The sequence below is a fragment of the Anser anser genome, assembly GCF_964211835.1.
Source record: "Anser anser genome assembly, chromosome: 1".
Taxonomy (NCBI): Eukaryota; Metazoa; Chordata; class Aves; order Anseriformes; family Anatidae; genus Anser; species Anser anser.
The window spans coordinates 46,788,142-46,814,553 of NC_139720.1; the positions used below are offsets into that span (position 1 = coordinate 46,788,142).

Consider the following 26,412-nt stretch of genomic DNA (forward strand, 5'->3'; position numbering starts at 1 on the left):
TATTATAGTGCTCCTTAATGTAAGCCCACAAGACAAAGCACCAGACACAGCCACAATAAAATAAAGGGCTCAAAGCAGTAACACAACTAGTAGCACACCTGTACCGCTACACAGAAGAAATATCCCTTTGGAACTTCCAGCAGCATGACCACCTGCTATGCTAACCTTACAACTTAGCTCCACTCGACTTGTTTCACAATAACGTTAATCCAGGCAGACTGTCAAAAACGACAAGCATAACAGCATTGTCACAGAAGTCTGGGTTGGCTAACTCCCCCTTGACTAAACTAGACTCCGGCTGCTGAGTATGAAAAGGTCAGCTGAAACTTGCATACTTTAAATAGCTTCATTTAGCAAGCAGTTGAGAACCTGAAGTACAGTTCCCTTCATTGCCACTGACAGCAAGGACAACAGGCCAGAATTGTTCTTTTTGCCATTACTCGTTCTACTCTACTCACTTGCATCTAAATTGATAGCAATATCTTTTATCTGAAAGCCAAACACTAACACTTATTTTTAATTAGTCATGTTTGGAGGTTATTAGCTGAGACTTGGGCTGTTATCTTGAAGTTACATATAAAGGACTCCAATTCTTGCAAACTTGTCTGATTTTTAACACGCAGAAAACCTCTGCTCCTTCCAATTATGAAACATGTGACTATATTTATATTCACAGTGGCAATTTGTGTGTGTAACCAGTACTGATACTTGAAGAGTTACAGCCTGTAGAACAACCAGTTATTTGGGTTTAGCTAACAATTAACTTCAAACCACTGTACTATTAAATACTATTAAAAGGCAGAACCTAACCTGTGAAAATACAGGGATAACATGTTCCTGTTGAATGCCTATCATTTTATGCAGTTTCTTTTCCTACATGTGAAGGAATAAAATTGCAATAGCCTGTAATTTGAACCATCTGACTTCTGATCACAGTGAAAATAGTAATGGATGAAGACTTGAAAGACGCTACCTTTTCATGTCTGCCTGTCTCAGATTCATAGAAAAGACAGCCATTTTAAGATAAATCCATCTTTTTAAAATCAGCAGTTTCCCAAACATTGGGGAAATAGGAAAATACCAGTTTGGAAACCAAAGCTTTCCTAAACACACTTCTTTTTCTATTATTAATACACACCCCAGAAGCATGCAATGAAGAAACTTTACACTAGTTTGTTTTACAAGAACTTGTCTTAACAAGAACCTGGCACACATCTACCATTTTGGTGAAGCCCATGAAGTCAAAGCTCTTATAAGCCCATTCTCCACGTTAACCTACTGTTTTCACAAATATACTAAGAGATATCAAAGGTGTGGATGGATGCTTTGCTAATCTGGTTAGCACAAGTAGCATCTGCTCCGCTGGTAAGCATGTATTTTACATACCCAGTCACTGTAAAAGTGTCAAGAGCTACCAAACAGTGATTCCAGAGAATCAGTAACAGGTCAAGTCAAAGCTGTGAGTAGATTTCATAGCCCAAGGGAAGAAGCTTTAACACCACAGCACCTCCCTCACCAGGATCCAAAGTAACTAGACTGAACTACAGCAGTCACCTCCTCAGAATGCAGACGCAACAAAACCTTTCCTATTCTTACTATTCACTACCATAAGCCTCCTCACCTTAGTAATTCTTTTCTAATTTGAGTTCTCCCCAGACATACTAATATATAACCAGTACATATATGCATATTTGTCACCTTAGGACTATTTTACAAGTTGAATTGACTCAGACCATATGCTGTATGAACACATTCATGTATGCAACTGTCATAGCCTGCAGTTGCACCAGTGCAAAGCAGCCTGGTGCACTCCCCGAGGAAACAGAAAAGTAATAGGAAAAATGTTAGACAAATGTAATTAGCCTTAACAAGCAATATTAAAAAAACTGCCAAGTAAAAGCTAAACAGACAACTGAAAGTACACTGAAATACCTGAGCTTGCAAACACAAGATTTTAAAAATTATACATCACAACCTAACCCACATCTGTTTTGACTAGCTAGGTGAAGCAAGCCAAAAATAATACACAACATATACCACACAATTTTACAAGTTTCACTTGCAGTATACACATTTTTTCTGCTGAAGAGCCTTCTTACAGAGCTCTGTTATTTAAAGGCATTATTTTTGAACTAACCTGTTCCTATTTAACTTCATACAAACTAGTTACAAATAAAATAAAGGCATTTTGTGTACAGAACCATCTGAGAAGGTGGTGGCAAAAACTGAGGATTTTGGTACTGTAGAGACTTTCACAGGTCAAGCCATGAGAAAAACGGCATTCTGCAGGACAGTACAGACATACTGCTATGTAAACCTGAAGAGGAAATAGTTCCTTCACAATGTTTCCTACTTAAATGCAATTGATGTTTCAAACCTCAATTTTAAATTAAAGACCCTCCTTGAGAGTTTCCTGTCTTATATACCATGTAAACTCTCACAGCCTTACCATGAATCAGGTGCATAAAATTAAGTTCCAACACTGGAAGTGTTGGAACATGGAAGTGATTCTTAGCCTGATACCAGACACCTGAAACTGTGAATGTTAACAGATTACCACACAGTTTAAATGGGAGAAGTTTAAGCTTCATGTTAGAAAGCTCTCATTCAGACTGGGAAAATAAAAATCTGCCGTGTTTTCAGTATCCTACACAGCAAGACCAATGATGGAAGGGGGAATACAGCATAACATACACCCAACAAAAAACATTTGTCCTGATTAATTGACACAGACTCTTTTCAGATGTTTTGTAACCTCTAGCCTAAAAGTAAACTTAAATAATTACTACATAAGAATTCAACTGATCTTTGTAACTGGAATTTGGATGCTATTATATTACTAGCCAATACAATTGCTCTATTTTGTGATTGCTGCTGAAATTTTAACCCGATTCTGTCTAAATGTCAAGAAAAACAAAAAGATCACTCATTTCTGGAAGATAAATTGTTTCCAACTACAAGTGAACTGCACATAGATCACTTTAAAGACTGACGTGGAAAAGTCTTTACCTACTGTGAATTAACGCTGAAGTTGAAAGGTGTCTTTTGGAGATTCTCCAAAACAGTGCATAAATGAAAGAATGATGACATTTAATTGCACTGCAGGGTTTTTGTTTGTTTTTGATGACACTAGCAGTATCCCTGAGGAAGGTCGACTGAAAGTATTCCATGTAACTAGAGAAGATAAAGATATATTTCACATTAACACATGTAGCAAAGTGGGATGAAAAATAACATGAAAAGGAAAATTCTTCATCACCAAAAAGCTGCCTAGCTTTTCCCCTGTTCAAAGTAAAGACCTAATGTATGCTAAAAGATTACTGTACAAAAATTATAGTGCAAGTGTTATGAATATTTCCCTTACCAAATGTTGACACAAACCATTCTGTTTTTAGTATCAGATTTATTTACCTTTATAAACATGGAATTCCTAGCAGCACAAAACACCACTGATGCACCAGTTGTCTTACTTTCGCTTTTTTTTTTCAAGCAATGCATTTATTTTGGTAAGGAAAACCTACACACATTAAAAACATCTTTATTTTCCTGCATTTTGACACCAAAAGTGAATGTCTTACGTTACAATTTTCTATAGGATGGACACAAGTTCAGCTATCTGAAATACTCAAAAAGCAGATTAGAAGAAAAAACATTACTCTTAACAGAAAAAACTATTGCTTTGCTACAAAATTACCGAGTTTGTCCCAAAGGTCACAGAAAGTAATGTTTTCCCCATAACTACAGTCTACACAGTAATTGTACCTAAAGTAAAAACAGACTATTAACTAATGTTCTCAGCTTTTCATAAGTAGCACTTTAAGAATAAGTATGATTTATTGCAATTTTGTATGAAGCAATGAGACTGAACATCTGTATGCTGCAGATTTAAGCACACCAAAAATGTATACATTCACTTTGAAAAGTTGTTGCTTATCACTCCTTATTGGTAGTAGTGAAGCCAGCTGCCTGCTCAACTAAGTTACACAATATAGAGTGTTTCAGCATGCTTCCACTGAGAAAAATACTCAACTGCATGAATGTAGTAAATCTCACCTTTGAAGATGAAACTGTAAAAGAAAACGCAGCAATGCCCTCTTCATATAAGAATAAAACTTCATATGGAATTTTCACACTTTGAGAATACCTCTCTACATGAATATTCAAAAATCACATAAAGCTGTATTGGAAAGACCTCGCTTTTTTAAGAAAGACCACTGCCGAAGTTGAAGTTCAGATTAATTTAGATAACAACCTTTACCCAAAGAAAGGCATTTTAGTAGCAAATTATATTTGATGCAATTTTTGTCTTACACATGTATTACTAATAAATAAGTTCGTCTAAAATATCTGTCGCCAATTAAGTTTGTACTCAGCTCCTACAACACTGTAAGCATTAAAATGAAGTGATACACTTAAATGTTACGCTTAAACAGAGTTACTAATATGATTCTATGACTTACAGAAATGCAAACAGGTCTACAGTTACATTTACTAAAATGTTACAGTAACCTACAGAAAAGATTGTTGTACTCTCCCTACATCCTAAGACACCAAAATCAGTTAAAGTGTTACTGAAAAACGCATGGAAATGCATTTCCCTTTATCACTTGTGTTAAAAATCTTCCTCCACCATAATCTATAGACAAAAGTACAACTTCTTTTCTGTACAAAGAAAGCTTTAAAAAACACAGCTTCACATTTTACTACATGTTCACCCTTCTCAGCTTCCAAGATCTTGCAAAAACAAATATACAGTTTCTCAAAAATGAATTTAAAGGATGTCCACATTAAAAAAATAAAGCCTACAAAAGTTCAAAGATCTAAAAAAATGTTACTCTTATGGCAAAGTGATCTCCTAGTCCAAAGTCCAGAAAGTTACTGATGTCCATTTAATGTTAGCTTGTTTCATTTATCCAATTTATCAGGTTCCAATCACATTATTTGTAAGTAGTCCTTGAGCCGATGAGAGGGCAGAAGAGTTCTCTACAATTAAAAATAGGAGATCGAATCAGGTGTGCCTTTCAGAAAGATACTCATTTGGCACTGTCTCGAGAGACAATATTCAGATATTTAGAGAAAGGGTTTCCTTGATTAGTTTCCATAGACTGATAAACCAGAAACAAGAAGACTGAAACAAGAACAAAGAGAAGAATTTTTATCCAAAGGGGAATGGAGCGTTCTTTTTTTGTTGGTGGTTTCTCTGACTTGATGTCACTTGAGGTACCATATCTTGGAGCATACTTAGCGAAACTTTCCTCCATTCTGAAGTCAGTGTGCTCTATAGGCCGGCTAGCAGCTCCTTTAATTGGTCTACGGCAGCTAGCGCTGTTAATTAAAGAGAAGAGAATGTTGTACATTTAAAAGAGCAATCTAAAGTATACAGGAAAATTTTTAGTACAGATGAAGAATTATAAATTACTTCCAGTGAATGGGGTACCTGAAACACTTTGTAATGACGTGCTATATTTTAAAGATACAATAGTTAAAGTCAACCATTCAGCATTCAAATATACATCCCTTTAAAAAAAAATCAATGTCACTTTATCAATCTATCCATTCATATCATGACTAGAAATAAAACTCTACAAAGCATTTCTGTGTCTTTACTCACCACTTACACAGTCCTTCCAGGATTTCTAAACCTAGGTTTAGCCAAGGCCATTAAACTGTTACCAGTGGCTAATGGCTACGTCAACACACTGAGCCAGGTAACAAAGTGGTAAGGGTTAAGGGACCCACATACATTGCCATGCCCTTATATTCAATGAGAGCATGCAAGCATGGTTTTAATAAAAAACGGGGCATAGATTTAACTAGACTGATAAACCTCAAACAAGAGAAAACAGAGCTGAATGGTGCCCATAAAAGTAGTAACTGATTCTATACGTTCTCCTTACAGCATGATTTTATGCAACTGCATTTCACATTGAAGTTTTAGTTAACACATTGGAAATAATGTAAGAGTGGACTTCACGGTATCTTAACACAGAAGAAATTACTACCTCAGTCTCTAAAAGGGACAGTCAAAATTTTATGAATTGATTATACAGAGGGTTGTTCCAGTTTTTATTTAAAAGCTGAGTTCCAGAAGAACTTCATAGCCCTTCCTAGTCTATCCTTATTCATACACAGTAGTCTTTGACTACAACAGGACTGTTACTTAAGGAAAAAACAGTATTTGAAAGTTACTTTTAGCTTTCAAAAAGAAAGCTCAAATCTGTGCTGGGAGACTTTTCCTTAAGTAACAGCAGAACAAAAGCAGTTGCATCTAGCCAAAAACTCAAATACTGAAACATTACCACAGAGAAGCCCCTTCATTTAACCTCCAGCATCCAAGAGTTCCAGTAATAATTACTACTATAACGCTATATTCTCTCCATCCTCTCCAGTTTAAATAAAAGGGCTTTTTGACTGAAAAAACTACGTACACAAACAGAATTGTTTCTCTCTCCTGTCACTGAGCCAGAATACAAAAAGTCATTCCTCAGAAGTCTAGCAATGTAATTTAATGAAAACCTATTTAAGTTGAAAAGCATCTTTAACTGAGAAACAAGCCCCCCATAAACATCAACAATACCTAATTCCTGTAGGTGTTGATACTTCGTAAGGGAACATTTCCTTAAGAATATCCCTTTCTACTCTTCGTTCTTCTGTATGAGTTCTTTCCAGCACCTAGAAAAACAAAAATAGTTATAGACCTAACAAACTTCAAAACAATAAGCTCCTATATAACTATCTCAGTGACCATAACCGCATGCAGTTTGCAAGAAAGCATTTGAGTCACCCAGTGACATTTAAGCAGCTTAATTCTTGGGTTTTAAAAGTTGGTTTAACCTTCATTACTGGCAGCTGTCTGGTCACTTTTGGTGTCTTAAAGCATTCAGTGCTCTCCTCAGTTTCCTTTAAGATAAAGAATATGTTGTATAAATCAAATACAACTGCCAGCCAATGATCTAGATGATCAAAAAAAATTAACCATCACCTCTATCATGGCTGTGTTGAGCAGGTCACGGGAATGTTTATGGCCAACATGATTAAACAAGCATTGATGGGGATACTCTGTCTCTTTTTGCTGTAATAAACAATGCCATAGTACAGTGAAACACCAGCCAACTGAAAACATATGCAGTTTGAAATAATAAAACAAGTTTTCCCACCACCTCCTATTTGACAACTAAGTCTAAACTGCAGTTACCCATGTTATAAAAAAAATAGACCATTTCATAAATCTCATGTCCATTGGTAGAGCAGGCTTCATAAGTGTTAATGCACATTTATCTACAGTAATTACTTGGAGCAATAAACTCCATTTAAATTTAGCCAAGCATAATCTTGTTACATAGAATTGCACAATATTACAGTACTACATTAATACAATTACATGGGCTTGCCAGTGCTTTAGACATTTCTCCAATAAGTACTTAATCTTGACAGCTTGAATAGGCTAAGAGTAGAAGAATCCCTGCCCCCCCCCCCCCCCCCCCCCCCCCCCCCAAGTAACTGACAGGAATCTGCAGCTGCTTTCTAAACTCAGACTTTAAAGTAATTCTGCTATTCTAGTCCTTCAATTAAGGCACATTGTGGTTTTTTTTTTCCTTCAGAAAATGCTGATATATGAAATCAATGCTAGGTAACAATTTCACGCTGTCTTTGAACTAGTTAATAGTTTAAAAGAAAAAGTTACATTCTGTACAGAAAAAATAGCAGCATATGGAGAAATAGCCCCAAACATACTTGGCTTGGGAAAAAGAACACAGGATCCTCCCACCCTTCCCCATTCCCTTAAAAAAGCTGAAAGGGGAAGATCATAAACTTTTATATTCTCTTTGATGCCACATGACAATGCTAGTCTAGTTCAACTATTGTGCCACCAGGGCAATGACACCTTCCATCCCTTCTATACCAAGGGCTAAACACATACACACAAGAATCTCGTTCACAGAAAGTAAGCAATATCAATCTGAATTTTAGTTTATTTACTTCAGCTGTCATCAATGGTTTCTTTGGTGTTCTTCTGGGCATGTCTGAGAGTTCACTGATTGACAGTGTAGGAGCTGCATGCTTGAAATTTCCAGGCACCCTATTGCCAACCTGCCGAGATTCAAAATTGTTCAAACTCAGAATTAACCAAAAACACAAAATAAAAAGGGGGAAGGGGAATAGAACCAAACAACAAAACCCTTACAATGTATCAAAAATATGTATGTTAGCAATAAATTCAAGAAAGTTATGTAACAGATACTCTGAAATAAGCACAGGAAATGCATTGCTTTTCATTCCAAATAGTTTCTTTTAAGCCATTTAGAAACATAAAAGCTGTTTAGTTCACACAAAAAGCCAAACTTTAAAGCAGATATTCTGCATGTGCTTAAATGAACTAAATAGAAATCAAGGCCTTTAAAGTGGTTCTTCTCAACCCTCCCCCGAAAAAGACACGAGACTAGGTGACTACCTAGTGCCATCTCAAAGTGATCACCACTAGGCACTAATATAGATACTGAATGTGGTTTCAAAGACTACTTAATAGAAGACAGTCTTGCTTTCTTTAAAATAATGTCTTCAAAAGGAATGGTTCTGTCAGCAGATATATTACAGAAGAATACCACTCGCATGATTTATTACATATATTTACTAAGCATATTTACTAGGGTTTCGTCGCTTGCAGTCAGTATAGTGTCAGCTAGGGAAGTACTCTCTGATATTACAGCATCATCTACAGGCAACTGTGCTGTAGCTTCCACCTGTTTGTTTAAAACAAACAAAAGAAAACAGTTGAATGAAATAGCCACTGGGACCCTAATAGTGAGAAAAAAAGCTTTTCTATTATAATAAGCCTCTCATCACCCTTTTCCTTGGTGTTCTTCTTGACACTCTGGTAGACTCCCTAGAAAATGCCTGAAGAGGTCCACTTTTTGAAGATCCACTTGTCCAGGCAGTCTCAGTAAATCCATCTTGAGAATAAGTCTATTCAAGCATCAAACACATGATCAAACACATGAAAGCCAGCTCTCAACATCAGATACCCAAAAACAAACGCCAAAATAGCATGCATACTCCAGAACCAATTTATCTAGAATACATTAAAAACCCCCACCAAGAACAAAACCAACAACAAAAAAACTTGAAACCTTATGTTCAATAATGCCTGGCTAACTACACAGGTAGTGTTGACCACAATACTCATGTTAGACCATGCTATTTTTCAAATACAGAACGGACTAAATAATGACCAAGAGCTAATCTGCTCACTGCAATAGCATGAAATCCATAATGCTGCAAGTAGTCACATCAAGTCATGGACAGCAGATATAACTTCTACGCCTGTTACATTACCTACCTATACAAAAAAAATGAAGGAAAAACCAAACAGTACAATCATAAGCAGAATGCAACAACTTGTTCTTTACCCAACAGCATATTCTCTCAAGCCAAGACAATAGTGGTTTAGGCACAGATACCTGCATTTCAACAGGATCTTATCTCCATATGGGAGAGGGGAAGAGGGATGGAGAGATGTTTTATAATCTTAGAAGTTCCCACATAATGCTGAAAAATCACTCAATTCTCACTTAACTGTGGGTTAAACGATCAAGCCTGAAACAGATCATTACACAACCGTGTAACAACATGAAGTGCCAGATTTTTATAGCCATTAACAAACGGACCATTCCCCATGCCTTATCACAAGCTATATTTAAAATTAAATTAAAATCCTCCTCAAACCTAATTCCAAGCACACACCTGGAAGGAAAGGGAGATGAAGGAGGGCCTGTTTCTTCAAAATTAAAGAATATTTTCCTTTTTATTTGGTTATCTTTAAAAAACTATAGAAATAAAAAGCTATTTGTTAATACTGAAGTCTTTGCACATTAACATCTCTTCCACTGGCACATTGCCAAGCTTTAAGTTACATTTGGTGCTAGTGGGAATTACACAGACCAGTGCTGCACAACAAAATAACTTCTCTGGAAGAATATTAGCCACAAAACTGAATGCATTCGGAGTAGACTGGAAAGTACCTATCTATCGAGAGGTAAAAAAAAAAAAGTTTAACACCCTTCTCAGTTCCCCACTTGTACCTTGTAAGTTACTCCAGTGAAACTAGAAGCTAAGCAGTTTAATGTTTATAAATAGAAGTTCTGTGTTACAGCTGCTACATATCCAGCAGAGGGAGCACAAGTGTTTTGCCTATTCCAAAGTTACTGAAATACTTTGAAAACCAAATGATGGATATTCATGCACAGACTTCACGCAAATAGATTCAAATGCTTCATATAGAATTGTAGATTTCAGCCTATGTCTCCCAGTATTCTTTTAAATTTAAATAGACTTCTAATGAAAGGTCTCCTGATCCCTCTTTATACATTCACCAGACACTGACTTCTCAGCTTTTCCTGTTAACAAAAGCTTAACCTGCAACACCTTCAATCGTATCTCCTTCTCCCCATATCCTTCTTTCTATTTGAGAGATGTTCTTCCTTAGAAGCTTAGAGAAAACACTAATTTCAGAGTAGTCCCATTCAAATACATTCCACTTCAGAAAGCAGAGAGGCAATTCCCTAATCCTACTATTGGAAAGCTCCCCTGCCCCAGACTGTTTTACTAGGAACTAATCTTTTTTCCCCCCACAATAAAAAATTAGAAGTGCTTCAATAAATAAGCCCTTATCTCCTTACTTTTTCATGTTTGACACTCACGTATTTTAAGTACCAGGGAGATCTTGCATGAGAAGTCTAGGAAAAGACCAAGTCTACTGCATGAAAACCATCCAGACTTCAGCAGGGCATATTCCACAGACAAAAAGTCTACACTTAGGATTATCCTCACCATTAATTCAAGAGGTGTTCTCTGCTTATTCCACAAATACTCAAAGTAAATAAACCCTACTAAAATGCAATACATTTAGATACACCAACACCCTGTATACGATCACAGAAAGCTACAGCGCTGTGGTTCAGAAGTATCATTCAGCATATGCATACAGGTAGTCAAAAACAAAAGAGCAGGGAAGAGTAAGAACAGCACAACCAGAATGCCACTATAGAAATACTTGCTCTTCTTGAGACTTTCTACACTGTGAGGAGGCCTCAAGTGGCTTAGCCCACCTCTTTCTGTCCAGTGCCATCCACTATGAGGCCTTAAGCTCAAGGTTTTCACCTTTAACTCTATGTTCACCTACTTGGTTGGAAGAGGACATTCAAGCTAGGGTTTTCTTCCAATTCTTCCAGTTCACTATGAGGAGGCAAATATGTACAAAGAACTAAGCTCAAATTTATTTAGTCCTCCACTGCTATCTGATAAGACCCACAGACCTCATAAAATCCCCCCCCAAATTTCTATTGCAACCAGCCTGCTCTAAGACTTATTTGCACTCTTTTCTTAAAAGAGAATAGCAACATCCATCAGTGCCAAGTCTTCAGTTCAGCACCAGATGACAGACAATCCTTTCACTATTCTAGGTTAAGAATAGTGCTGCACAGGACCTAGAAGTGTCTAACAGGTTGTTAACACCACACTGCCAACCAGTCCAAGCCCACCACTCTTCAGAGCCCCAGTCTTAGATCCAGTGCCACACAGCAAACACGAGTTGCATATAATTCTGTAGAATGAGTATGGTTAATTGACACATAAGCTGCAATCTTAAGATCCAATTTCACAGAAGGGGAAAATAAAGGTTATAATTTTCCCAGTCTTCCAGTTTCGTTCTCAGCAAAATGCATGGCTATGTATTTGCTGGCCCAAGACACTGGGTTTTGCATCCTCTTGGCTTCGAGCAATTATAAAGCATTGGTGGTTTTTTTGTTTGTTTTGTTTTTTAAACAGCAGTCAGGAGTTCACAGGTTGAACAAGCTAGAGTTCTTGAAGAATGTGTCATCACTTTGAAATGATACCTTTTTGGATTAATCAAGTGATATTACATTAACCACTGGTTACTAAAATATGGAAGTAGCAAAAACATTGCATCTATACTACGCATGATAAAGATTACAAAGATTACAAGAGAAAATAGTAATAACCCAATGTTATGACAGTGAAATTGGATGAACAAAAAAGTAAGACCTCATCACTTAAAAAATGTCATGAAAATACAGAATAAAAAGGGAATGGGTTCCTAAAGATTATGAAGCTTTGTCTGTTGATAGCTGTATTAAATAACCCTAACATATTGAGGCTAGCAGGGATTTTGGGGTGGATAGCAACTTAGGAAGCAATAATCCTAGAAGTACAAGAACTTTATAAATCTAGATGCCCATTATAAACACCATCACGAGCTGAAATTGACTGAATAATGAATATTGATTTTGTGTGTTGAACCATGTGTTTGTTTTGATTTGTAGAAGTGAGATCAGTTTAGTCTGTATCCCTAAGAAGCCAGTCAAAAATACGCAGAACTAGTTATGGAACTCCATAGTTGTGTTGTATTACCCAAGCTCACAGCTGCGTGTTACCTGCTTTAAGAAATACCCATAGTAAAAGGATGCTGATACACACACATGCCATCTGAATAGGAAGAATCTAGCATTTACCATACTACAGAGTAGTCAGACAAGTCTGATCCACTAAGATACTGATCTGCTAATATCAAACTATTAGCAGGTTAGGTTTTGTGCCCCTCCTGAATGTTTTCTGGACAAGTCCTTACTGTAGCACAACTCTGCTACTTATTGGTCAGATGAGTAGTGCTGTAAATATCCTAAGTAATCTAAGCTGTGCAACAGGATATTTACTGACACTGTCACATCGTAAGGACAGATCAGCCACCAAACACTGAATCCAGGCTTTTGAACTGCTGGCTAAATACTGAGGTGCTTCTGTAAAATCCTTCTTTCCCCAGGAAAAGAGAACCAATAATAGTATTTCTAAAGACAATCAGTACATACAGTGAGATTCAAATCAGTTATCATTTTCTTCTAAGGAGAAGCTTTCCAATGAATTAATGTCTACTCTAGTAATGCTGCTACATGTGTGGCTGAAGAACTATTATATAGAAACTGCATGCATGTGTACACACATGCGGGTATTTCTGTATATGCCTGCATTTATTTATGTGCATATATATGCAATACATGACTTTATGGATTGTTATATTTAACTCAATTATAAACACATGAATTTATAAATGCATACATGTATCTAGAGATAGATACTAAAATAGATAGAAATATGATAATGTTTCTGGCATTTAAAAAAATATTTATCAGACAAAAAGATTGGGAACATTTTCCAAGTCTTTTGTTTGACAAACCGTTCCTTTTATTAAGTCGTCTACAAACATAAAACAGGACTACATCAGTACCTCTGACTTATTTTCTTCCAAAGCTAAGCATGTTACGATTGACCTAGTGTTTTCCTCTACATAGAGCTACAGATGCCGGCAAGAGAGGCAAATAGTTTTTTGCAGACCATAATTTTGAATGTTCTCACACAAGCAAAAACCAGCAGCTACAGTTAATTCACAGAATTTTCATGCTGTATTAGAATAGGCTAAGAAAAACTAAACTTGAAAACAGCATAGCCCGTTTTGTCAAGTGCGATTATATTTAGTAAGTACACTGCCTGCAGTTAGTAGCTGTTCTAGATGCCATTAAATGAAGCATACCTGGTTGTGTTCAACAATTCTTCTTTGTTTGAGTGCTACTGGAGTCTTTGTCCTGCCTTTCAGTGGTTCTCTCTTCTCAAGCCTCAGCTCAGTCTTCGGATCTGTAAGTGGTTTTAATATTTTTTTTTAAATACTACTTGTTAATAAACTACACCTGGTTTAAATTAGTACCAAAAAAAAATTTTAAGATGCACTATTACTGTTACAAACTATTGTTTCCTTAAAAAAGTTGTGAAGTACAGGTTAAGTTTCTCCACTGAATGGAGAACTAAGTCTCCTGAAGAATAACCTTATTATTTCCAAATTCTGACCCAAGTATGTCACTTCTATCCTCAAAAAAATAATCCTACACTTCAGATAAGCTTTGACTAATCCAGCAGTTCCATTTAGGAACTGATACCAAGTTACAATTGCTTTAACAAAAGTAACATCATACTGTTTATTGTAGTAAGGGGACTGAAGCTTTCAACATTGCTTTAGGTTGTAAATTTAGTCTCCTTTAGAATAGGTACTTATACAGAACTCCTTTTTGATGCAAGAGAATTGCAAGTGGTTAGCAGTCATCTCACCAGTAAGAGAATGCATCACTTCCAGTCCCCTTACTAAAACTCTAACAGCATTACACCACAGATTTCAAGTTCAGTTATTAACATCCCTTGGGCTTTTTAAGCCTGAATGTATAGAAACTTTCCATTTTTCCTTCAATGTTTGAACAGTTCGGTAATTAAATGGAGACAGCTGTCAAGTTACGATTGGGGTCTTGACTATCCCAGAACAAAAACAAAACCCTCTAACAACCCCATCACCACCACCAAGTACAAGAAATCAAAGATCAAAAGCAAGCACAACAATACAAAGGAGATCCAACTAATTTCCTAGTTGTATTTCAATCCCTTATGCTCTATCTCTGGATGTTCCTTTCAAAAAAAAAATCCACAGAACTACAGCAATCACCATGAACCACACAAAATAATCATCTTCAAACATTCCATCCAATGTATTCCTTAGAGCCTATTGTTTTTACTTTTTGTAATTGGTGATGGTGTTTTAGGTCCCGCCTCTCCTGCCCCATACTTTTTTTTTTTTTACAAACATATTAAAACACCCAGAAAATAATCAACTCAAACCAAGCTACATCCATAAGGAACAGAACATAAGAGATTATCATACACAAGAAACACATTAAACGATACTTTTAATGTACTGAAATTTAACAAACATTTATAGACTATCCCCTAATGAAGATAACTACTGGGTGCATTGTAAGACAAGACTCAAAGATAAGGTGCAATGAAAACTGGAACCAGATTTACAGGCTCAACTCCATGTGAAAAAATGGACAAACAGAAGGGAACATTTTACCACTGGAGTGTCCTTTCCCAAAGCAGGCCCCTAGATCACTGTGCTAGCACTCCATGATGAAGTATACTTATCACATGGTCTACAACAGTATATTAAAGCCTCAACAACAGATCATGCCCTCTTTAGATATTTCTTCTACTTCAAGTATTACTTATGTATAATTTGAGTAGTTCACATGCAAGTTCCACTTCAGTCTTACCTTCTTCATTGTCACTGTACTGGTCAGAATCATTACTTCCGTTCTGTCTGGTGTTCTCAGTAGTTGAAGAAATCACTGGCAGAGGCATGGGTGACTTCAATTCTGGACCTTGCTCCATCAGTTTCAACAGTTTTTTCTCATAAAGTTTCCTAGTTGTAGCTGTAGCAAGGGAAGATACATGGTACAGATGCAGTTTTAGTCTTTCCTGATGACTGCTAGAACATGACCATTATATAATCCCTTGTGAATTTCCAGACACGTTTTCTATTTTTAATCAGTCTGTATGACCCAAAGCATATACCTCCAGGTATATAATTCTTCCTCTAAGGCTTCTAAATTTTTGGTTCAAGAAAATTAAGACAAGCTTAGATCTGTTAGCAAACTGAATATTACAAGCATTTCTCTAGGGAAGGATAACTTACCTGCTTTTTAGATTTTTTGTTTCATTTGCCACAATATGCAAGTTGTCATGCCCTTGCAGTGTCAATCTCACTAAATTTTGTGAGGGTAAGTGTCCATGCAGATTCCACTATCCTCTTAACCTCTTTATCCTGGAATTAACATACCTTCTCCTAGTTTAACGTTTGACCTATTAGCAAATTCAGCCCAATAAGCAGAGGTGGTATAAATAAGCAGCAAAAACAGAACCCCTTGTTTCCCGCATTTAGCTGTTAGGACGGCTCACCTAATCTGACAGGACAGCCGTTTCAAACAAAAAATTATTACATACTCTCACATCAGGATTGGGCAGGCAAAAATCTGCAGAAGTGACCAGTGCCTGCACTGCTAGCAGCCAAAAGTCCAACCTCATCAGGAAACTTCTAAGAAGAAGCCATCCTTAAAAAGAAGCGGAAGACTCTCACAAGAAACAGAATCCACATGCTGTAATAACTAAGGCTTTTACTTAAAACCAAAAACTTAAACGTCTTTCTAAACATATTTTTGTAGACTGCAGAGGTATTTGCATTTTCCAGAAGGCTTAAGTGCTATCTGAGAGAACGGAGTTGAATGGGAAAACATACAGAAACAGCTAACAAAGTATTATGCATAAAAGACTATTTGAATGCACACAGGACTCCAGACTCTATCACTGTCATTTCCCAGGCTCTATCACTGGCACTTCCACTCAGGATTTCAAACATTCTACAAAAGGCTCAGCATGCTAGAGTAGACCATCTTCTACTGAAGAGCTGTGAAATCGAAGTACCTTGCTATCAGGTCAGCGCACAGTCTTTTAAGGCAAGGAGCTTTGATCTTGTAACACAGGAGACTGCCTAAGGCAGGAGATTAAGTTGGGGTGGGGACTTCTCCCTATTCCTCCTGCTGAAGTAGGTCAGCAGGCAGGATGGAAGAACACAAAGTTCAAGGGGCCAGAAAAGAAATAAGCAAAGGAAAAGATTTCTGCACAATACAGAGTAGGAAACGCTCTAAGGAAGGGCAAATTCTGTATTCTTGTCCTGCTCTTGAATAATAATGTCTTATTATGTAACATATTTTGTACTTAAGGTTTTCTAGTACAGATGTTGCCTGCTTATTACCACACTGCTAAACTTTAATAGTTACATAGCTTCAGAACAGAAGCTGGAACACGTACAGCTGGCCTAGAACATGAAGAACAAACTGGATTTGCCTACACAGGAGTGCTTCAAGCATTTTCAGTGTAAATAGCTCAATGAAAACATCCCATCCTCAGCAAAACACAAGACTATAACAGTATTGATTATGTAAGTGACCAAATCAGAAAAGCTCAGAGTACTCAGAAGTGAAGTTCAACACATTCAACAGGTGATCATTTTAGCTAGTTCAGTTGACTTACCTACAATTGGACCAGGATTTATTCCATACTTCATAAGTTGTTCTTGAAGATCTTCATTACTCAGCTCTGTTATATCTAGGTCATCCTTCTCCTCTGCCCTAGGTTTGTCAGATTTTTTCGTGGCTTTCTGCAAAAACAAAAGGCAGAATGTTTCCAGTTAATACATTTTTATTTATTCATTTATTCTGAGGGCACAGGGAGCTATGAGAGTCCAGAAAAGTGATGATATTCACACACACCTCAACTTAAAGCATATATGAAACCCTTCGAACCATTTCCACCTACCAAATAAACACGTGTTTCCTACTTATAAAGGGAAATAACCATTAAAAGATGTCTCTATAATAATAATAAAGAAATCTTACTCATTATTCTGATCACATATTTTAATTTGAAGTATACAACAGGAGAGAGTCTCTCCAATAACTGGAGAGGCAAGCTACTAGACATTTAACCAGCACTAAACAACAAATATCTGTGTGCCATTAGCATTTTTTGCATTATCCTCCTACCTAGCAGGTCAATACCTCTTCCTCTAATGATAAGAAGGAGGTCCCTCAGTATTCACATCCTCCCATCCAAGTTCCCCAAATGCCTATTCCCTCTCTTCTCCTAGTGTTCTCTGTGAGATTACACGATGTTATGAAACAAGTAGAGAAAAGGCAAAGCCAAGAACACCCTCAAATTCTGAGAAGCCTGCCTGCCTGCTTAGGCCACTGCTACTGTAGCTCTATCTTGCTAAACCCAACTCTGGCAACACAACTTGAACAGTTGGCAACACACCACCATCACATACAGATGGTTATCAAAATAATCTGCCAAGATGCTACTCCCAAATTAGCAGTTTCCACGATATCCAAACAGAGTGATCATGAAGGCTTCCCAAGTTGAACAAGTGTTGTTACTACAATAGACATTTCCAGGCTCCAAGATCTGCAAGACTGATGAGGTATGACAGCAGAAATATGCTTAGGAACTGCTTGCTCTCAACTATGAGAAAATCCGATAGAAACACAAAGTACTTTGAAGTACTATCTCGAAGTAGGAGGATATAAACAGATATAAGTTATACACTTAATGTAATGCAACTTGATTGCCCAGAAGAGCTATTTGGGTCTTCTACTTACTGAAGACCCTAAAATTCCAAATGCAAGTATGTTGTCATATTCACTCACAATTAACAGCTTTTCCTTGGTATATTTAGTAAGATAGCACTGAAGACTGTAAGATCACCAATACAAGTCTACAGTACCTAGCTAGCCATTAGTGCCGGTTTAATACTGGTTTGAATATAAGCTGGGTCTTGATATTTAAAGCTAAACAGCTATAAGGATTTCCAGCGTAAACTGTTTCTGTAATTAAGTTAGATTTTCTTTAACTCTTGGACTGCGAAAATGCCAGCATGATGAACTTAAAACTAACTGCTGACAAACAAGAATCTAAGAACTTAGGGTTCTCAAGAAACAGACTCCAAGAAGTCTGAAGAAAGGATAAGATCACTGAAGTAGCAAATCTGACTAATGACTGATCAAGTGAGGTATAAATCTGTCATTCAATTTCTTTAACATGTAAAAATCTGATTATTTTTTGAAATAACTGAACCCACTGAACCCATACACAAAAAAACAACCAACCTTAAACTACAGGACACTTGAATTTACTTTTGAATCTGTCGGTCACACTTAACTTGAAATAGTGTTGCTATATAACAAGAATTTCATATCTGGACTTTTTCCCCCCCCTCAACTATTGACCTGTACAAACAGTGGAAGAGTTCCAAAACGCATGCTGGGTTTTCTTGTTAGGATCTGTTTAGACTATTGTCAGCTCCAGCATTTGCACACATCACCAGTCAGGTTAACTGGGATGATACTTGGGTATTTCAGAAGACAACTAACGTGGTGCAGCAAGTCAACGTTCCAATGCTGTTAAAGAAACTGCAACCATTTTAACTTACCATTGCCTTTATATTTCTTACATGCCACAAAAGAGGCTGTACTCTTTGAAAATAGATATCAGAAGAACTATGCAGCATTCTAAGTAGTTTACAAAAATCTTGGCTACCAGAAATCTAACTGCAACTTATGAGTAATAAGGTCCTCCAGTGCAAGCGAACTCGCATCCTACAGTATCTTTGATACTTTTCTTCCAAGCACCATTTCACTTTGTCTTATTTTGTTTCACTTTGTATTAACACAAGTCTAGATCATCAGAATAGTCAGTTTCAGCAGAAAAGAAGCGCAGTGGAGGGATGAAAAGTTGAAGGTAATTGTGTCCTTCAATAACAGGGCACAATGCATTGATTACCTTGTGTTCTGCGAGGTCTCGAATTTTTACTTTTGAATACCTATTCTCCTTAAAGGAGAAGCAAATGATTTCATTCGTACAAGTACACAGCTGCCATTTAACCACTTACCAGTCCATAGGATTAGTCCCTAGAAGCAGGGACTGCTTCTAGAAGACAGGAAAGAACCTCTCACATACCTTGTCCGTGGTGCAACCACATTAATCTCAGCAACATTACTTGAAGTTACCACAATCATATTATAACACACCACTACACTTTCTGTGCATCATAACTTTTTCGTTGGACTACCCTGTGAGACAGATCAAAAGAACCTGCAATAAAATTTTATCACTGCAAATATAAAGAAAAATACAAAAAACGCATATTCCCGGTTTGGTGACTTTCAGTAAAATTAAAGTCTTACTGCAGTGCAGAGGAAGTGTTTAAAATGAAGTTGTGTTGAACACCAAGATTTGCTGAAGTAAGGTGGTATAGCTGATCACTTTGCCTATAATGCTGTCAATATTCTTGCAGTGCTGTACCCAGACTAATAAATCCTTATCTGAAGATCCTGTAATTCCAACAAGAGCTAGCAGCATTAAAAAAATTCCAGTCATGCCCATTTTCTAGGAAGAGCATCAGCATACTTCACTAGGGAGAGATTTGTTCATGTCAAATACATACCCATTTGATAGCGTATCTGTCAGGCTCAGTTTCAGAATAGAAATCCAACAGCCACACACCAGTTTGTCAGACAGACCATACCACTACCTTTACTAGTTCTAGCACTAGCCCACCAAACAAGAACTAACATCTTCAAGCAGTCGCTGAATAATACCAAAACTATGGGACATCAAGCAAAAGAAGTATTTTCAAATCTTGAGATAAATTGCCCCATACACTAGGATATTCAAGGGCTTTAATTGCAAGCAGGTGCAGCTTCATCACCAGCAGCAGAAAGGCTTAGGGCTTCTTTACTATTTCTCTGAATGAGGTTAAGACAGGCTAAGGAAGCCCAATTCATGTCAACAGAATGCTCTTTAATTCTCTGTTTGTACAGCGTCATCTCTGGCAGCAACTAGTTATTTCTCCTTGGGAAAAGATAAGGAACAGCAGTTACCAAGTCTCAATACCAGACTTGCACAGGGAAATAGAGAGGGCTATTCCCCTTGCACTTCTTATTCAATCATACAAAAAGTTCTCTGCTGCAGAATAATTTAATTTTAAACTGAGTCCTCTTGGACTTTGGCATAATATTTACAAAGCTACATGGCAGACAAAATAAACAACGGAAAGGAAGTTATGCAGCAATAATTCAGAGATGCCGATACACTCAGCTTTGAGAATTCTACCTTTTAACCCTAGCTAGTACATGTCAGACTTGGAATTTCCATGCCTATGTATGGTAACAGTCCTAAACGATAAGATTAGGGACTACTTACCCCTCCCACTCCTTCCTCCCCAGGCACTAAATTCTACATTAGTCAGCAAAAGGAATGTATCTGCTCTGAAAACAGATCAATGCTGCACGGTGAAGAGTTGTTTCACCACAGTCTCTGGTGAAAAAGTAAAAATTCAGAACAAGAAGCAAATCAAGAAACCAAACTCAAGATGTTCCCAGGGCTCAACCAGCTGAACACTGACCTGGAAATGCAGCTTTTGTCACGTCAGTTCAGGAGTGACAGAGAAGTGTTAGACAAAATTGCTTCACCAGGACACTTGGGTCTATTTTATTTAAATATGGCCACTATTCTTACACTAGCATACTAACAAGTGTGCCTTCCAAGTTCAAGATCCTACAGCTGCAGAAAGTCTGAGGTGCAGAAGAGCCTGGCAGGACTTCTCACTGAGGCGGGAATTACTCAGTTGCTCACACTGCAGATGAGCACCATTTAAAAGCCCACAAAGGTGTTGATCTGCACTCTAGGTCACATTTGTACAACAAATCATCATCAGGAGATACGACCACATAGGAAACACCAAGTAGATCCTCTTTTGTCACCAGGTAGCTTATAAACTTTACATTCTCTCACCTACCCAAGCAGGCAGTCCCACCTTCCACATTCTTCATCTTACAAAGTGTACAGATTTATTATTCTGCCCATTTCCAACAGGGAAGGGATTGAAATTGTACAGTTATATCAGCTACAGCTATTGTTACGTATCAACTACACCACTAAGCGCAGATGCTAGCTCTGTGTTTACCTGGCTACCTGATCAAAAAAATAAAAACATTTGATAGGCATCTCCTGTAAAATTTCAATAGGTCCTTCAGGTCCAAATGTCATTATACCTTCATCTACAGAAGTACTGAGAAGATATCCAACTGATCTTTTTTATATCACCACTTTAAAGGTAAAAAAAAAAATATCACTTTCAGAAGAAATTCTTCCAGGGAGACATGAAAGGCGTCAGTAACCAAAGTCAAAAAACTACGTGTTCTGAGATCTGAATAGCTCCTGTTTGGCAACAATGTCAAGGCGGTTTTTTTTGGTACGTACTTGAAAGCAATGCTCTTCCAGAGGCAAAAATGCTATTTTGTAGTTATTTCCGTTTTGAGCTGTCTGTCTTGACATTCAGGTCATGATCAACCAACACCATGAGCATCCAGATGCAGATGGTTCCCCCTGCAGCAAAAAGGTGTCTCCTGTACCAGTCACTGTCCTCACATACCAGTGTGCTAAAAAGGAGGACAAATCCCCCTCCTCCCCTCAAAAAAACACCAGACAAAAAAAACATACACATTAGTAGAGCAGGAGAAGCTGGATACTGCAGACATCATCGTCAGAAAGCGTGTTCCCAAAAAGCATTATTTTAAAAGCCTTTTCCCCTCCTGGTAAACACATATAGCTACAGTGAAACCCCTGGCACGTGCTCAAGAAGAGAGGTGTTACATCTACAGAAGTGTCCACACTTAAAAAGACACTTTCAAATATTTCACAGGGAAGTTCTTTTAAGCAATATATTTGGGATGACATTTTTTCCTGACTTTGATTTGGGAAGTTTTATGTATTTCACAGCACTTAAAGTCACCTTGTGCAATGCAGAGTGCAGCATAAGCAATAGAAATTTTTACTGTATCACATTACATGTAAGAAAATGAGTTTCAGAGGAGATACAAGATCTTACTACATTACAATAGTCTATTTGTGACATTCAGGTTCCAAAAAATACACTAACTGCCTTAGGAGTTTACTGTTCCAACATGTGATGTCTTCAGGTCCTAAAAATACCATCTACAGAACAATTCCCCTTTCAGGTATTATCTGCTCATACATTCATGTTAATCACCTGTACGTTCACTACTGTATCGGAACAAAAAAGTTCTACAACTCACACAAATATAAATGAAACAAGAACAGGCACTATAGGTGCATGAAGCTTGCTGTCCTCCAATACATCACTAATATAGTGAGGCTTTTAGTTTTGAGAAAGGTAATCAGGATGTAGTATTGATAAAGCTGTGCTGGAAGAGCAGCGGATTTAAAAGATCCAAGTTGCAGCAGGAGAATGAAAATGTTTTTCTTCTCAATCTCTGTTGATAAAGATCCACAGAGCAACTTGCACCTGAATGCATTACCAAATGCCCAGAGCTCAGAGAAGAACGTCAGGATGGCAGCATAACCTGTTTAAAGCCATCACTGCCCGCAGCAGAAGGTTTAACATTATCAATGACCGCAGCAACACCAAACTACCCACCTGTGCTGTCCGGAGAGCCGGTTTAGCTCCCATCTTCCCAACACCTGCAGCGTGGCTGCCCAGGGCACCCTCCAGGCCAGCTGCTCGCAGCCACCCCGGGGCACCCAAAGACGACCTCCCTCCCTTAACCTCTCCCCGCCGTGCCTCCTGGCGGCTGCCCCCCGCCCCGTGCCGTGCCCGGCCCCCCGGCACCCAGCCCGGGCAGTCCCTGCTGGCCCGGGGCTGGGTCCCTGCGGGCAGGGGCACCAGAGGGCCGGGACCGCTGAAGGCAAGCCCTGGAAGGCAGAGGTGAGTGAGGCTTCCCGCCTGCGTTGCTGCTCTCCGCTCAAAGCGCTCGTTTGCTTGCCCTGGGCGCGGTTCTGGCCCCTCTCTCCCTCCATGCATCAGGCATTCGCTCGTCCAACAGTGGGAGCGAGAATTCAGCGCCGAGCCAGATTTGGTTTTAAATGCTCGTATGAAGTTAAGCTATGCCCAAAGAAATACACAAAGAAAAAAAGCACAGTGGGCCAGAACCCTCCAACATGCAAATCCACCTAAGTGCTCTCTCAGTGTTTTTTACAAGTTCATACTAGCCTCAACTGAATCACCTGGATGGGAGAGACTTTTGCAACCTTCAAATTAAGCAGTACTCCAACTTTCAGGAGTGATACAGAAGACGGTAGCCCACTGTTTTCTTAATCCCACAGAATAACAGGAGATATCTTTACAGTTTTGTCAAGTTGATTACCTAAAGGCTTGAAACAGCCCATTTACATTTTCCCCCTCAATATACACAAACTAATATTATAATTTCTAAGACCTGCAATAAAAATAAAAACGGAACTAGTAAAGCATTGCAACTTTGTTGGTCTCATCTCAGCCTAAAAATAATGCAGCTCTTCCTATTGTACCAGTGCAAGTTATAGAGTACACTTCTATTTCCTTACGCATGCAGCACAAACTGTTTGCTGATCCTTTTTAAGTGCACACCTAACCGAAATACTGAAGACAAAACAATGCAGTTGCAAAGAACAGTGAAAGGTAGAGGATGCTGAATCCACCTTTGTTTCCAGGCCCTACAAAGGCACTTTGAGGAAATACAGTATTCCTTTATCTATTCCATAATGCCTCGTAGCCTCAATATCCTCCCTTTGCCCCGTGCTTGTAGTTCCTCTCTCAGAAGTCTGAGTGCTTTCCCTCCTGTCCCCTCTTAGTCTTATCAAAATATTTTACTTTGTTTCCATAACAGAATCCCACTCCCTTGGATGTCGGGCTTCAGACAGGACACAGGACACCCAAATCCAAACAAGTGCCACTAGCATATTCCGTGAAGTTTTGGAACACGAAGATACGCTGCTATGAAATTAACACACAACACTAGCAGAAACAGCGCAGCACCTTACAGCTGTTGTTAACAGAACTGTAATGGTAACACCCACTCTGCAAACAACAGAAAAGTCACCCGCAATTGTTCAAGCTCAAGCACAGGAAAAGGGAAAGGAGGTTAAAAAACATCTCGGAACTTTAGCAGTTATGAGACTTTCGTTTTTCAGTTTCGAGCCCCTCAGTACAAGAAGGGCATCAAGGCCCTGGAACACGTCCAGAGAAGGGCTACGAGGCTGGTGAAGGGTCTGGAACACAAGTCCTGTGAGGAGCGCCTGAGGGAAGTGGGGTTGTTTAGTCTGGAAAAGAGGAGGCTCAGGAGAGATCTTGTTGCTCTCTATAACTACCCAAAAGGAAGGTGTGGGGAGCTGGGGGTCGGCCTCTTCTCACAGATAACTAGTGACAGGACTAGAGGGAACAGCCTCAAGTTGTGTCAGGGGAGGTTTAGGTTGGAAATGAGGAGACATTTCTTCTCAGAAAGAGCAGTCAGGCAATGGAACAGGTTGCCCAGGGAGGTGGTAGCATCACCATCCCTGGGGGTGTTCAAGGAAAGGTTGGACGTGTTGCTTAGGGACGTGGTTTAGTGGTGACATTGGTGGTAGGGGGATGGTTGGACCAGATGTTCTTGGAGGTCTTTTCCAACCTTAATGGTTCTATCTACCCAATAATTCTATTCTATTCTCCTACAGGCTGTGAAACACAAACAGCCTATTGGACTCGAAAACACTTTTAACATGCTACACGCAGACTATTGTAAGTTACAGAAATGTCTAGGTCAATATAAAGTTACTCCAGTGAATACTAGTTAAGTGTTTGAATTGAGCAGATATTAGGAAAAAAAACAGATGAGTAATTTGGTTAGAAATATTCTTTTAGCTGCAATTTTCAGTCTCTTAATTCACCAACCGTTGTTCCCCCCCCCCTTAAAAAACTTTAAGTATGAAATCTCTTTTAAAGAGTCTGTTTCTCTGCCCCTGATTTACAAATGAGCTTTTAAAGATAGTATTTCAGAGTAATGTAGTGTCACACAAATCTCAACTCCAGTAGCTTGCAATCACTGTACAAACCTTTGCGTGAGAGCAGACAGTGCACCCTCCTTTAAATTATGAATAAAAAGAAAGCTTTCTCAATACATGCAAATTTACAGGGTACTCGTTAAAATATAAAAGGGAAAACATGTTTCCCTAAAGGGAAAGATTTTAAGAGGCAATGGCTCCCATCTTTTTCCTTACACATACGTGACATTAAAAACGAGGTCTGGGAAAGCGTGCAGCAGCTGGCCGGCAGAACGCAGAGCAGCGGCACTGCTATAAAGCATGTGCTGGGACACACGGGAGGGCACCCTCGCACCAAAGCAGCACCACACAACCCAAACACGCTGCTCTTCCGCAGCCTCCCCCTTCCACGTGGGGACACTCACACACCCGGCGCTGCCTCGGGGCGACTCCGGGCGGCTTGGGGGAAGGCTCCCTCCTGAATGAAGCCGCGGGCTCCCCTCCCTCACCCCTCCAACCCTCACCTCCCCCCATCGGGGGTGTCCCGGGGGGTAGAGGTCGCTCCACACGGCCCAGGGGAGGCCGAGCCGTCCCCACTTCTCCCCCCCCCGGCCCCGGGGAGCGGCCCCGCGCCTCCAGCGGCCGTCGGGGGAGCGGCGGGCGGGCCCCGGGCGGCAGTGAAGCGCGGCGGCGGCACTCACCCTGCCGGCGGCGGCGGCCCCGCGGCCCCGGGGGCCGAGCGGCGTGGGCTCCCGCTCCTCGTCGCTGGAGAAGTCGGGCTGCGCGGCGGCGGGCGGGTTGCGGGCGGTGAGGTGCTGCAGGTAGAGCTGCACATACACGTCCTTGCGCTGCTCGCCGCCCGGCAGGCTCACATTGTTGGCGATCAGCTCGCTCTTCAGCTTCTCCTTGGTCAGCACCGACGGGTCGGCCAGGAACTCGGGCATCGCCGCCGCCGCCCCGCCGGGAGAGGCGGCAACAAAGCGCGGCGAGGGGGGGACGCGCCTGCCCCGCGCCAGGAGCGCAGCTCGGCGACGGGCGCTTCGCCCAGCCCGCAATAAGCCGCGCCCCGATTGGCGAGGAGGGGGACGAAGA

General features: G+C 39.4%; 1 protein-coding gene across 9 annotated transcripts; it reads right to left on the reverse strand.

Moving 5' to 3' along the window:
- Positions 1-3,476: 3,476 nt before the first annotated feature.
- On the reverse strand, positions 3,477-26,412 carry TMPO (thymopoietin). Of its 9 annotated transcripts, none has more exons than XM_083851333.1 (11): positions 26,022-26,412; positions 16,978-17,104; positions 15,162-15,320; positions 13,601-13,701; positions 8,845-8,964; positions 8,646-8,741; positions 7,981-8,094; positions 6,983-7,072; positions 6,835-6,900; positions 6,578-6,672; positions 3,477-5,325 (listed from the first exon to the last, which is right to left on the reverse strand). In XM_083851333.1, exons 1-11 carry the CDS (start codon positions 26,262-26,264, stop codon positions 5,034-5,036), a joined length of 1,503 nt encoding a protein of 500 aa, XP_083707459.1. In that variant the 5' UTR covers positions 26,265-26,412; the 3' UTR covers positions 3,477-5,033. The 9 variants fall into 9 exon arrangements, with proteins under 9 accessions (XP_083707459.1, XP_083707452.1, XP_083707454.1 ...); XM_083851326.1 differs by having other exon boundaries at positions 7,981-8,091; positions 26,022-26,396; XM_083851328.1 differs by lacking the exon at positions 6,835-6,900 and having other exon boundaries at positions 7,981-8,091; positions 26,022-26,396.